Source organism: Canis lupus, chromosome X, assembly GCF_048164855.1.
Source record: "Canis lupus baileyi chromosome X, mCanLup2.hap1, whole genome shotgun sequence".
In the NCBI taxonomy this organism is placed as follows: Eukaryota; Metazoa; Chordata; class Mammalia; order Carnivora; family Canidae; genus Canis; species Canis lupus.
In genome coordinates, this window is record NC_132876.1 from 113,055,594 (window position 1) to 113,070,289 (window position 14,696).

Sequence of the window (14,696 nt, forward strand, 5' to 3'; positions counted from 1 at the left end):
CGCCGCCTTCGGCCCAGGGCGTGATCCTGGGGTCCTGGGATTGAGTCCCACGTTGGGCTCCCTGCATGGAGCCTGCTTCTCCCTCTGCCCGTGTCTCTGCCTCTCTCTCTCTCTCATAAATAAATAAAATATTTAAAAAAAGCAACAGCGGTTGAGGTGGCTTGGGCCTGGGTTATGTAGAACGGCCTAGCAAATTATGCTAAGAAGCGTTAATTACGTTCTGTAAGCAACAGGAAACCATCTAAAAGCTTTTAAGTTGAGGTTTGTTGTCCCATTCATGTCTTAGGTAAATTACTCTGGTTTGCAATATAAAGCTGCAATATCACAATCTAGATGAGACATTAAACTGGGACAGTGAAAATAGGATTGAGAAAGTAAAATCAGCCCTGTCAATAATCAGACTGTGATGTACATATACAAGGGCAAAGACAAGAACAAGAAAAAAGAATGCTTCTCTTGAGGACATGCTGTAGCTACAGAATGATTAACAACCTCCATATTTTGAGGAAGATTGGATAACTTCCCTGGCCTAGCTTTGTTCCTTTCTCCTCCAACTCAAAATCACTGAGCTACCCAATTACTAAACTGCACCTGCTTCTCCTAGTCCATCCTTGGAATCACTCAGCAAACCCCCAAACTGCATAAAGCCTTGCCCTACTCCCTCTTAGAGAGATACTTGGAATAATATACCTCCAAATTAAATTTGTCTGGCTCAGTGCATCAGTAATTAGTGTCATAGACGCTTTGGGATTGGACAGATGAGGAAACTCAAGCCTTGGCTCTCTGAGTAAACTCTTTTAATGTCCAGTCCTGAGTTTTCTCATCTGTAAAAATCAAGGTAGTGGTAATAGTTCACAAAGGCATGCTCTATGTTGGCATAATGCCTGGCAATAGTGTCTCTGACACATTACCTGTTATTGCATCATCTTCACTTTGACAACTCCCCTACCTCAAGAGTAGGTTGGTACTTGTCCTACATATGCTCCCAGCACAAGTATTTCACCTTTTATAACTCCTGTCACACTATATTATAGACTCCCTTGCCTTCACAAAGCTGCTTCTTGCAATAAATTTTAAATTCCTTAAAGGTGAACACTTGGTAGTTATAGCCCCTGATTAGGGAATGCCCTGAGAGGCAAAAAATGTAGCGGTGCAAATCACCAATTTTGCTGGTTCCTGTGACCAGGAAACTCATTGAGAATCATTGAGAATTGCTGCCATTCTAAAAAGTGTTACTGTGTGGGTTCCTATAACATTTCTTATGACTTGGACCAGAATTTCATGTCAGAACAATAAGTAAGAATGTCTTCTAGGAAGGGTGCCTGGGTCACTCAGTTGGTTGAGTGACTCTTGATTTTGGCTCAGATCATGGTCTGGGTCATGAGATCTAGCCCCATGTTGGGTTCCATACTCAGCAGACAGCCCCATGTTGGGTTCCATACTCAGCAGACAGCCTGCTTGGGATTCTGCCCCTTCTCCCACTTGTACACACTCTCTCACTCTCTAAAATAAATAAATCGTTAAAAAATAATGTCTTCTAGGAAGATGCTCCTAATTAAAAAAGGATACAGATTTATATTTTATTATGACCTACAAATTAATATGAATTAAATTTTATAGGAGTTAGACATTTATCCCTAACAACCACTGAATTCATCTTCATGCACAAGCTTGAATTGTGCAAGTTAATGTCATTACATAAGTTATCCTGAAAGCCAATTTCATCTCAAACTATAGCTACCATCATTTGCATTTAATAAACCATTAGATAAAAATAAGGTATGTATAAATTTCATGCAAAGATACATTGTACTATGATATCCTGATAAAGAGAACAAAACTATCTTTATTCTGCAACATAACATATATTTTTCTTGGTTCCTGACATACAACATCAACTTATTCTCAAGTATGTACATTTTAGTTTATCTCCCTATCTATGGGAAAAAGCCTAAATTTTGATTTTACATCATCAGTAGAAAATAGAAAACAAAATGACTAAAGAATGATCCATAAATGTATCTTACATTTATTGCAAGCATAAAGGGAGAGCAAGAAAAAAAAAATGTCTACTTTCTGAAAGCCAGGATGGGACTCTGAATTAGCTTGGGTTTTTCTTGCTCTAGTAGGACTATGGTACAGGATTCATACAATGGTCAGTGCAGAAATTCTCAGAAAAGAAGATTCCACTTCTCACCTACCATTAATTTCAGTATTAATCACCAGATTTATTCAGGTACATACAGTGGGGTCTCAAGTCCTTTCCAAAAGTCATTGCTATACCAAGTGCTTTATATATTCTCCAGATTATAGTTATTACCTAAGATGATAGCAAAATAAAATACTTAAGGTAGTATATTAATATGAAAAGTACATATAAATCTATGCTTATACAACTGATTAAAAGAGGAAAGAATTGGGGCACCTGGTGGCTCAGTCTGTTAAGCGTCTGCCTTCGGCTCAGGTCATGATCTTGGGGTCCTGGGATCGAGCCCCACGTCAGGCTCCCTACTGACCAGGGAGTCTGCTTCTCCCTCTCCCTCTGCCCCCCTCAACTCATGCTCTCTCTTCATCTCTCCCAAATAAATAAAATATCTTAAAAAAAAAGAGGAAAGAACTATGCAGCAATAGTGGTTATTACTCAATTCTGGTGATGAACTCTAAGCAACAAAACTGCTGGTGGTTTGAGAAGGAATGCTGGCAGAGTCAACATCCCCACCTAGAACCCAAACCAAAGTACCATTTCTGAAGAGGGGTTGAACTCAAAGATCAGGAATCAGAAAGTACAAAAATGCGGATGACAAGGGTCTTAGTCCTTTTGGGCTGCCATAACAATGTACCACAGACTGGGGAGCTTACAAACAACAGGAATTTGTTTCTCACAGTTCTGGAGCCTGGAAGTCCAAGATCAAGGTCCCAGCAGACTCAGTATCTGATGAGAACTTCCTTACCGGCTCATTGATGGCCATCTTCTTGCTGTGTCCCCACATGAGGGAAGGGGTGAGAGAGCTCTCTGGGGTCTCTTTTATAAAGGCACTAATACCATCACGAGGCACCACTCTTATGACCTAATCACCTCCCAAAGTCCCCACCTCCTAATACCATCACTTTGGGGGTTAGACTTCAACATATGAATGGAGAGGGGAAGACATAGAAATTTAGGTCCTAACAAAAATGCATTACTGTTTACATGTAAAGTGGCTAGTATTGTTTACGTGTACTCATTGATTGGTTAAAACAATAGGCTATTCGCTTAAACTATATCCATTTTTGATTGATAAAATTTTGTAGGAAAGAATTGAACCAGTAAAGTTGAATTAAAAAGACAATAGAACATTAAGTAGAATAAGTATCAAGTAAATAATATTGGTTCTTCTAGTGGCACAAAAATACCTAAAATGATCACAATACTGTAATTTTGCTAATATTCTACCAAAAGAAATGTGTCCCCCAGTGAACAAGGGAGAGACATCTTCCCAAACGTTCTTGAGGTAGATGCCTGCTTTTAGAAGAGCCACCTTTACCCTACCCCACACAGCCCTGGAAAGGAGAAAAGGGCTGACAGCTTGTCCTATTGGTGATGTCAGGATATTGTGCCCTGATTTGACAGAAAGAGGTGAGCTGAGAAGCGGGTGCCTTTTGTTTTCCTGCTTTTTTAAATAAATCTGTTAGTTTTCCAGTCACTTTCTGATCTACATGGTAAAGGATGTCTCACTAATTTTACATTGTACATACTAAAAAATAAATAAACAAACAAACAGCTAATAGGAAGAAAAAGCCATTCAACAAATATTAATATTGTAAAGAAAGCATTTTATTATAGTATTTAATGAAAATGAGGAGCAGTGTTCATACAAAATTCTTTCTCAAGCCCTTTGACAGACCTCAAGCCCATTTTCCCCCTTTGAGTTCAGGAAGATACAAGTAAAACACTTTTGGAGGCACAAAAGACAAAAAGTTTCTTGTTAGGTTGTATCAGTAGCCCTGGAATCTGAAGCACCCCTTTGGAGGTCATACGACTAAGGCACGGGCAAGGAGGAGGGACCACATTTCCCTAAGGCAGTTTCTATAACCTCCATGGAGAAGGTGACCAAGAATTTATTATGCAAACCATGACATGGTTGAGAGTGAGAGGACGCTGTTAATCACACCAGAACACCAGGTGCAACTGAATCAGGTATAGCAAACTGGACACACCCAATAAAAACAACCTTTGTAGCTCTAAGATATAAGGGCAAATCAGGCATTGGTCCATTGGTTCTCACTCCAATTTGGAAGATTCACTGCAACATAATTTTGCACCAGGAGTTTGCAAAAGGCCCATGTGCTCTGGAAAATGCATATCTTATGTGTTTACCCTTTTAAAGGTAACTGTGGTTTGAACAGATCAATTAAATAAAATTAAGATATACATTTTCCCCCCACAATTATCTTTTTAAGAATTTTACTCATTTTCTTTCCAGAAAAGGAATGCACTCTAGAAGCGAATGCCTTCATCCTCTCCCTTTTTTAAGAGCACATAGCTCCCCAAACTTATACATATAGCTCCAAGCTTATTTTTTTCCTACTGAATGTATTATCTATTGTTAATTGTGGTAAAATACACATAAAATTTACCATCTTAACCTTTTTCAGTGTAGAGTTCAGTAGTGTCAAATCTACTCATCTAACCCTGCCTTTGCAGATCAAATGATTAGCATCCTAATGAAAGGAATACTACTAGTAAATGCAATATGAGTTTGAACACAGGCTTATAGGCAACTAGAAATATTCCAAGATATTTAAAAGCAAAGGCAGCAATAGCATGGATTCCTCAGAATATGTAGAGTTCTCTAGATTTTAGCCTGTTAAGTTTCTCTCCTTGTTACTGTAGCAAGTCTTCTAAGCTATTGTATAAATTGGCAAGTTGAGCACCTGCCTTGCATAGAACAATGTAATAAAGTTCAGCAGTTCAAGGGAAGCCATGAAGCCAAGATGGTTCTGTCATAGTGGAAAATATTATATTTTATGAAACAGTGTACAAACAATGCAAAATAATACTATAAACTATAGATTTATATTACTAGTCTTTTGAAAAAGATTTCTATAAATATGTCATGAAAGAATTTTAAATTCTAGGCCCTTCAAGCATTTTCTTTAAAATGTTCTGCATACGCTTTCCATATGATCAAGTATTGAAGTAATATATCTGATCTTCAGAAGTGAAAATAGAAAAAAAAAGTGGAAATGGATTCCTAGTTATAAAGTAAATTCTTGTTTTTTCTATCTTGTAAGTTAATAGTAAGTAAGTAAGCATATCATGTACTATGAATGACAACGAAAGGTCAGGACAAATATATTCATTGGGAAGGCCTTATAAAAGAATATACATTCATGTTTTGAAATAAAATATATGTAAAACCATGGCCAATGTTCAGCTAGCCAGGAAGTACCAGCCTGGACTCTGAGGCTATTTCTGAGAGGCCTGCCTTCTGAAGGATCAGTGTCTGTGTTCAATTGTTCAATATTTTGATTACCATCCCTACTTATAGCTCTATAGTTGTTCCAGTTGTTCAATATTTTGATTGCCATCCCTACTTATAGCTCTATAGAAGTACTAACTGATAAACATAAAAAGACAACTCAGAAATATCAGACATGAAAAGACATTACAATTATCAACAGGCTGCTGTAGGAGAAACTTGAGTCTCTTGCTGCTACTTCAGCATTAAACATCGTTATCAATAAAATTAAGAACTTGTCTACCAAAGAGCTTTCCTCAAAGACTCATGGGAGTACTGCTACACAAGAAATGCATGCCTCAAAAAAAAAAAAAAAAAAAAAAAAAAAAAAAAAAAAAAAAAAAAAAAAAAAGAAATGCATGCCTCTAATTATTATTAAATGCAGGTGTTTCAAATAGTCTAGTTGCAATTTTAAAAAAGCTATTATTTATTAAAGCAAAGTACTGCCCAGATATGAGCATCTCAGGGGGTCACTTGGCTAGTTGAAGACTGGGGTTTCGCTTGTATATTCAGTACATAATCATGACGGAAGGAAGAACGGACAGTGCGATTCATCAGGGGCTGGAGGGGGCGGAAATTGTCCACCATTCTTTTCTCCTTCTCCCCCTCTGATGTGAAAAGCAGAGTCCGAAACTGCTCAAGCTAGAATAGAAGTAGGAAGCATAAAGAATTTCAATAAAGTAACAGCTTAACTTCATGAATAAATTACTTTCAGTTTTACAATTGTGAAACATTCTGCCAACAATACACAGAACAACTTATTTCTGGGTGGGAATGCCTTCTCTGCTGGACAGGGAATAAAATGTGTGGGAGGAGAGTGACAGGAGGTGGTAAAGCCGATGAGGTACTTGGGGTCTGAAGAGTGGGGGTCAATGGCCCAGTCCCCCATATATTGGCCATTTGCCAAGGACCAGGTACTTTATCTTTGATTCCAGGAGCCCCATCTTTAAATGGGGAAAATAAGTAGCCTACAGGATAATATAGGGAAGGACTGATACCTATAGTAACAGTGCCAAAAATGTTTTGTTTCTTTAAAATGTAGCCGAATCATTAATACAATGTATTTTCATTGCTCCAGACCTGGGCATTGTGGGAAAGGTGGCGCATGTGAGTATCTTCTTAACAGGCAGTGGGATGCCCCCTGCCAGCACTGTCCAAGAGAGCTTTCTGTGATGATGGAAGTGTCTTCTGCATGATTCATTATGGTAGCCACAAGCCACATATGGCTACTGAGTGCTTGAAATGTGGCCAGTGCAACTAAGGGACTGAGTTTTTACGTATTTATTTATTTTTAATTTTTTAAGGTTTATTTATTTATTTTTTAGTAATCTCTACACCCTTCGTGGGGCTCGAAATCACAATCCTGAAATCAAGAGTTGCATGCTCTACTGACTGAGCCAGCCAGGAGCCCTGTAACTGAATTTTTTTTTTTTAGATTTTATTTATTTCTTAGAGACACAGAGAGAGGCAAAGACACAGGCAGAGGGAGAAGCAGGCTCCATGCAGGGAGCCCGATGTGGGACTTGATCCTGGGTCGCCAGGTTCACGCCCTGGGCTGAAGGCGGCGCTAAACTGCTGAGCCACCCGGGCTGCCCTGTAACTGAATTTTTAATCTGATTTTTATTTTAATGTACTTATATTTAAATTTAAATGGTGACATGTGACTGGTGGCTACTGGATTGGACAGTACAGTTCAGATGAAAAGGAGCAGCCCCAAATCAAGGGCCTCTTCTCTAACATGGCAATGGCATCATTCACCCCTTGGCTTTCTGAGCAACCATATTCTGGAACACTTGACTTCAAGCCAGGCTATAAAATCTTTTCACAGCATTTCTCCTCACTCAATCAGGCACGCTGCAGCTATGGAGAAGACAGTGTGAAGGCACAGTAGGCAAGCATGTGAAGATTTGTTTGGATCAAAGACTTCAGGTCAAGTACAGCTGCAGAGGCAGGACTGTGACCAGGAGCAAGTACCAAACACAGTAACTATACATGCAAATTACACATATATCCTCATAAATTAATAATGTGTCCAAGTAGTTAAGATTTATTTTTATTCAGCTAATTGCAAAAGATTAGAAATAGCTCAAATATCAATAATAAGTTACATTAGATCTATAAAATGGACTATATCTAGTCACTAAAAATGATGTTGGAGATAATGTTATGATCTATAAAATGTTCCACATATCATTGAGTAAAAACAGGAACAAAATGGTAGGTACAGAATGATTCCATTTGGTTAAGAAATTTATGCATATTTGGGCAGCCCGGGTGGCTCAGCGGTTTAGCGCCACCTTCAGCCCAGGGCCTGATCCTGGAGACCCAGGATCGAGTCCCATGTCAGGCTGCCTGCATGGAGCCTGCTGCTCCCTCTGCCTGTGTGTATGTGTGTGTGTGTGTGTGTGTGTGTGTGTGTGTGTGTGTCTGTCTCTCTGTCTTTGTCACTCATGAATAAATAAATAAAAATCTTCAAAAAAAGAAATTTATGTATATTTATACAGATAAAAGACCAAAAGGATTTATGTTTATCTGTATAGACAAAACAACCAGAAGGATTTATCCAATGACCAACACTGATTGCATTGACAGGTGACTAGGATTATAGATGGCAGCTAACATTTCTTTTCTTACTGAGTTTTCTGTGTTGAGATTTCATTTGAAACCTCCTCACATGGGCCACTGACCCTCTGATTTACTGATTTTACAGATTTATTTTTCAGTGTTAGGTCAATTTTTAAATATGAAGTATAGACACAGACTAAACGTATACGCCACCAAGCCCAGGCTTATGGACAGTTAAGCTCTGTATTTTGTCATTTGTTTTTGGTAGTTCTCATCACACAGATTTTAAAAAATTACATGGTCTAATTTACTAGTTGCTTTCTTTAGGACTTCTGGTTTTGATATATAGTTAGAAAAGCTTCCTCCATTTGGAAGTATAAAAAGATTTCTCTATGCTTGTCCTAGCACTTTTATGGTGGAGTTTTTAACATTGAATGTATTTGGAATATATTCTTGTATGAGGTCTGAATGGTGGGTCTAACTTTTCTCCCCCAAATGTCTAACAAGTTGTCCCTCAACAGCATTTATGAGAGACTCTCATCTTTTCCCCCATTGAAATGAGATGCTACCTTTACCACAAACTCAATTCTCATATGTACTTGGATGTATTTCTGAACTTAATCACTTTCTCCCCTCCAGTGATCTCTTTATTTGTCTGCCAGGGCCACACTACTATTGAGGCTTTATAAATATGTGGATCTAATCAGCTCTCATTTCCTTTTTTTTTTTTTTAAGTATTTATTTATTTATTTGAGAGAGAGAGAGAGAGAGAGAGAGATGGCCAGAGACAGCACGAGACAGGGCTCTATCCCAGAGGCAGGGCTCTATCTCAGGAGCCCAATATCATGACCCAAGCTGAAGTCAAACGCTTAGCCCACTGAGTCACCCAGGCGCCCCCCACCCCCACCTCATCTATCATTTTCTCTTTCAGAATTTTCCCTGACTATTTATGCTTGTTTGTTTTTCTGCATGATTTTAGAAATAGCACATCTATCTAAAAATCCTATTGGCACAGTAAATGGACCATATCAAACTTATGGGGAATAAACAATGGAGAATAACAACTGAAGGAGAGGGGCACCTGGGTGGCTCAGTGGTTGAGTATTGGCCTTTGGCTCAGGTCGTGATACTGGAGTCCTGGAATCAAGTCCCACATTGGCTCCCTGCATGAAGCCTGCTTCTCCCTCTGCCTGTGTCTCTGCCTCGGTGTCTCTCATGAATAAATAAATAAAATTAAAAAAAAAACTGAAGGAGAATTGATATCAAAGGCGTCTTTATGCTGTCTTCTGATTTAATAGCATGGTATCAATTTTATGAATTCTTTTGTATCCTTCAGGGATGTTTTAAGATTATATGCTAAATTTTCTTGTTAAGCCTACTTCAAGGCATTTTATCTTTTTGTTTCCATTATAAATAGTGTTCATTCTTCCATTATAACTTTATATCATTATATCCTTTAACTGATTGTGATTTATATATATTAAATGTATTGATTTCTATAAATTAGTATTATACCCCACTAATTACTGAATTACCTTATTTTTGAGGTAGTTTTTTTTTTTTTGAGGTAGTTTTTTTATTGTTTCTCTAATGTGTTTTTTCTTTTTTGGTGTAATCATATTGGCTACTTCCAGAACATAATACAAAATTGTATATGGTAATAATATTTCCATATTAAGCATACTATTTATTTTTGAACTGAGAGCAATCCCTTTTATCAATTTAGGGAAATATCCATTCATTTCTATTTTATTTAAACATTTAAGAAACTGAGGGGCCCCTGAGTGGCACAGTGGGTTGAGCATATGACTCTTGTTGGTTTTTGCTCAGGTCATGATCTTGGGGTCATGGAGTCAAGCCTTGCAACTGGGCTAGGGCTCTGAGCTCAGTGAGTAGCCTGCTGAACTTTCTCCGTCTCCCTTTCCCCTCCCTGCACATGCACTCTTTCTCTCTCAAATAAATAAACCTTTTTTAAAAATTTAAAAACTGGGGATGCCTAGGTGGCTCAGCGGTTGAGCATCTGCCTTTGGCCCAGGGCGTGATCCTGGAGTCTCGAGGTCAAGTCCTACATCGAGCTCCCTGCATGGAGCCTGCTTCTCTCTGCCTATGTCTCTGTCTCTCTCTCTCTTTCTTATGAATGAATAAATAAAATCTTTTTTAAAAATTTAAAAACTGAATAGTGAATTTTGCTAATGCCTTTTAACATATAGAAATGATTATATGATTTTTCTATGTAGATTCACAGATATGATGAATTATACTAATATCATTCCTAATAAGGAACCATCCTTGCTTTGTTGGAATACATACTACTTGGTTGAAGTGTATTATTTCTTCTAATGTACTGCTTGCTTCCTTTTTTAAAAAAGATTTTATTTTTTAATTGTCAGAGAGCGAGCAAGAGAGCACAGCTGGGGGAGCAGCAGGCAGAGTGAAAGGCAGGCTCCCTGCTGAGCAAGCCCAAGACAGCTTGTGCTCTCTTGCTCACTCTCTGACAATTAAAAAATACAATCTTTTTAAAAAAGGAAGCAAGCAAAAAAAAAAAAAAAAAAAAGGAAGTAAGCAGTACACTAGAAGAAATAATAATACACTTCAACCAAGTAGTATGTATTCCAACAAAGCAAGGATGGTTCCTTATTAGGAATGATATTAGTATAATTCATCATATCTGTGAATCTACATAGAAAAATCATATAATCGGGCAGCCCTGATGGCGCAGCGGTTTGGCGCCGCCTGCAGCCTGGGGTGTGATCCTGGAGTCCCATATCGGGCTCCCTGCATGGAGCCTGCTTCTCCCTCTGCCTGTGTCTCTGCCTCTCTCTCTGTGTCTATGAATAAATAAATTTAAAAAATAATAAAATTCTTAAAAAATAATAATAATAAAATTCTTAAAAAAAGAAAAATCATATAATCATTTCTTTTTTTTTTCATATAATCATTTCTATATGTTAAAAGGCATTAGCAAAATTCACTATTCAGTTTTTAAATTTTTTAAAAAGATTTTATTTATTTATTCATGAGAAAGAAAGAGAGAGGCAGAGACATAGGCAGAGAGAAGGAGTGAAAGGCAGGCTCCCTGCTGAGCGAGCCCAATGACATGGGACTCAATCCTAGGACCCTGGGATCATGACCTGAGTTGAAGGCAGCCGCTTAACCAACTGAGCCACCCAAGCGTGCTTGTACTGCTAGCTTATTTCTCATATATTGTTTTTGCTTTCTTTAAAATATATTCTTCAGAGGAGCACCTAAGTGGTGAGGTTGATTAAGCATTGGACTCGGTTTCAGCTCAGGTCATGATCTCAGGGTTATGGGATAGAGCCTTACATCGGGCTCCACACTGGGTATGGAGCCTACTTATAATTCTCTCTCCCTCTGCCCCTCCCTCTCTAAAATAAAAAAATAAATCTTTATATATATATATATATATATATATATATATATATATATATATTCTTCAATCTTTATTTTTTGATGCAAGATTTGATTGATGTTGGTATCAGCTATCCTGGCTTCATAAAAAAGATTTTAGAAGCTCTTGCTCTTGTGAAAATGCTTTGTAATTAATAAAAAGCCCATAGAGCAAGCATATACAAGTATTATTGTAGCTTAGTTAAATTATGAATTAGACAGGATTTTGTGCATTGACATAGTAATCACCACTTAAACTTACTTTTTTTTATAAACTTAATTTTTAAAAAGAAAATAAACTCTGAAGTTCAAAACATCTGACTTAGAATTTCTGGACATTGTTGGATTCTGTCTTTATCCTGAAGTTCCAGAGCAAAATTTCCTTAGGATTTTAAAGGGTTTTGAGCACATTCATTTCTAGCCTTCATTCTTCCTTTTAAAAGGGCCTTGTTTATATAGAGATTCATATTTATATACAAAATACACAATGCATAAGACATATGTCATTGCCAAATATGAAAGTAAAAACCTTGTTTCCTCAATTTTAACTCTTCTCTCTAGTTGATTTGAAGCCTTCTCTAATTTATACCCAAATTTTAAGACAAGATGTTAGCACATTTTAATAAAAATGTATAAGCATTACAAGATGTTAACAACTGATGCCAAAGTTGGAGCCCAGCCTTATTTTTAAAGGGACAGACTAGCATTTCCTCATACAGAAATGTGGAAAGAACATACCTGATCATGATCAACCTCTACGGGCTGCTTCTTAATGATCCAGGTGACAGACTCAGAGAGTGGAGGGGTAGTCAGGGACCCCGAGTAGGTCCAGTAATCTGGGCAGGCAGGCATCAGGCAGGAAGGATCGAATGACCCAAATTCCACAAGGGTGTCCTGGCCAAGAGAAGGGGTCACCGAAACTATCATTCAGCGTGAAAACCACTCAGGAATTGCAAGACAAGACCCTGATTCCTGGGGAGTCTGGGGACCAGCACTGGTCCAGAGGAGTTGCAGGTACCTCTGGGTGCCTAAGGACAGAATCACACCCATGCTTTGTTCTTACATATAATCCACTGTGCAAGGTTCTCTTTTTTAAAAAAGAGACATAACAGATTTTAATTGAGACATAATTGACAACAGTATAGTCCTGACAGTCCTCCACAGGAACACGGCAAAAACCACTTTCTCCGCCCAGTCTAGTGAGTTTGCTGCAGGTGGTCTGCTCTGACCTCTTTGGGAGGCATCAGGTGGTAGCTGGTGCATGAACAAAGAGGCTCCTCTTTTTCAAGAAAAAGGAATAGAGTTCTCCTTTCTAAAACACAATGCAAATTCAGGGGAGCCAGGCCCCTGGGAGGAAAGGGGAGACAGAGAGAAGGGAGGAAAAAGAGGGAGGTGGAGGGGAAGAGGGAAAGAGGTAGTGGGGAGACAGCCAGGTGGGTGGAGGTGGGGGGAGAGAGAGAAGATATGGACCCCCAGGGAACAGCCCCTTTGGGATCCTGAATACTGGACAGTTAACCCTGGGGCCTGCACAAAGGTAGATCCTGAAGGATATGGGTAACTGTTCTTTACAGCTAGCCAAGCCAAGGTTCTGTCAGACTCTTCTCTGCCCCCTGCCTGTGAGAGGGCAGGTAGAGTCAACAGGGCTGCTCTGGGTGCTTCCACTGGGACTCAGAAGGAGCAGAGGAGGGGACAGCGCTGTGTTCCCGAGTCCCTGAGCGCTGGGGCATGGCAGCAAAACCAGAGGTCAGTGCCCACCAACAGAATCACTTCTGTGGCCTTCAAGGTGTCCCAGGGCCAGGGGCTCAACACACGCATCTTTTTTTTTTTTTTTTTAAGATATTATGTATTTATTCATGAGAGACACAGAGAGAGAAAGGCAGAGAAATAGGCAGAGAGAGAAGCAGGCTCCATGCAGGGAGCCCGATGCGGGACTCGATCCCGGGACTCCACGACCTCGCCCTGGGCTGAAGGCAGATGCCCAACCACTGAGCCATCCAGGGATCCCCCTCAACACACGCATCTTAAGTAGCAAGTTGTCTTCCGGGGCAACTTTCAAAGTGCCTTGTCAACGTCTCCACTCTGAGATCAAATGTAAGATATGTTTCAAGTGATTTAGGGAGAATAGTATTACCTTATGCTTGATTGATGGCAAGGTATCCACCAATTTCTGTAGTTCTTGGTGATGTTTGCCTAACTAAAGAAGGAGCAAGGAGAAAATATTAAAAACAATTGACATTCACTTTTGAAATCGTAACAGAATGTGAATTAAAATTAGCCACCTGGTGATTACATAAAAACAAATCAATCACCCTATTTAAACTACACTTAAACTGATAATTTAGATCACTATAAACATCACAGAATTAAAGTAGACACAGAACAAATGAGCAGGCTGTTTGCTGACAGGGTCAGCGTGCCTGCAGGGAAAAGTATCCCTGCTCCATTTAGATATCAGTTCTTGTGTTGAAATTTTAATTAATTAAAATTAAAAATTGTTCCACAAAATAGCCACATTTCAAGAGCTCATTTACGTAATGTGGCTCATGACTACTCTATTGGACTGCATTTTTATACCATTTGAAATATATTCATAGCAATCTTGTATTTTAACCATTGTTTTTTCTTTCTTGTTTTCTTAAATTGAAGTATAGTTGACACACAATGTTACAGTAGTTTCATGTGTACAACATAGTGATCCCACAAGTCAATCATTGTTTCTTTTTACCCCACTATAGTTAGATTTTTTTTAAGATTTTATTTATTTATTCATGATAGACACACAGAGAAAGAGAAGCAGAGACACAGGCAGGGAGCCTGACGTGGGACTCGATCCTTGGTCTCCAGGATCAAAACCTGGGCTGAAGGTGGCGCTAAACCGCTAAGAGGCTGCCCCTCAGATCTTAATATCACATTCTTACCTTTAAAAATACTCCTATTACAGCCAAACCATGTTCTTCTAGTGCTGCATCCTCAAAGTTTTCAAATTTGACTGCATTCCAATGCACCAAGTGCAGCTGAAACACCATTAAAAGCAGGTTTGACACAGGACCATAAAGTATCACTCCAAAGCAAACAGCCCTATTCAACACATCATATTTTAATATGTTTCCTCACCCAAAATAAAGCCACTGAGAAAAGCATACACCAATCTGGTGCAAAATGAGATAGAAATAAATAGCAGGAAGAACTGCATGCAGGAACAGTAATTAATATTCCTCTTTT

The 14,696-nt window shown here is 38.7% G+C and overlaps 1 protein-coding gene across 7 annotated transcripts in view; it reads right to left on the reverse strand.

The window, feature by feature from the left end:
• Window positions 1-3,792: 3,792 nt before the first annotated feature.
• The window catches only part of CA5B (carbonic anhydrase 5B), a 133,740-nt gene continuing 122,836 nt past the window's right edge, over window positions 3,793-14,696 (reverse strand). For all 7 annotated transcript variants that reach the window (XM_072816079.1, XM_072816084.1, XM_072816080.1 and 4 more), the window contains 5 exons: window positions 14,393-14,488; window positions 13,606-13,668; window positions 12,213-12,368; window positions 5,865-6,143; window positions 3,793-5,799 (listed from right to left, as the gene is read on the reverse strand). In XM_072816079.1, the coding sequence (XP_072672180.1) occupies window positions 5,964-6,143; window positions 12,213-12,368; window positions 13,606-13,668; window positions 14,393-14,488 (495 nt within the window). In that variant the 3' untranslated portion in view covers window positions 3,793-5,799; window positions 5,865-5,963. The remainder of the gene's footprint in view (window positions 5,800-5,864; window positions 6,144-12,212; window positions 12,369-13,605; window positions 13,669-14,392; window positions 14,489-14,696) is intronic.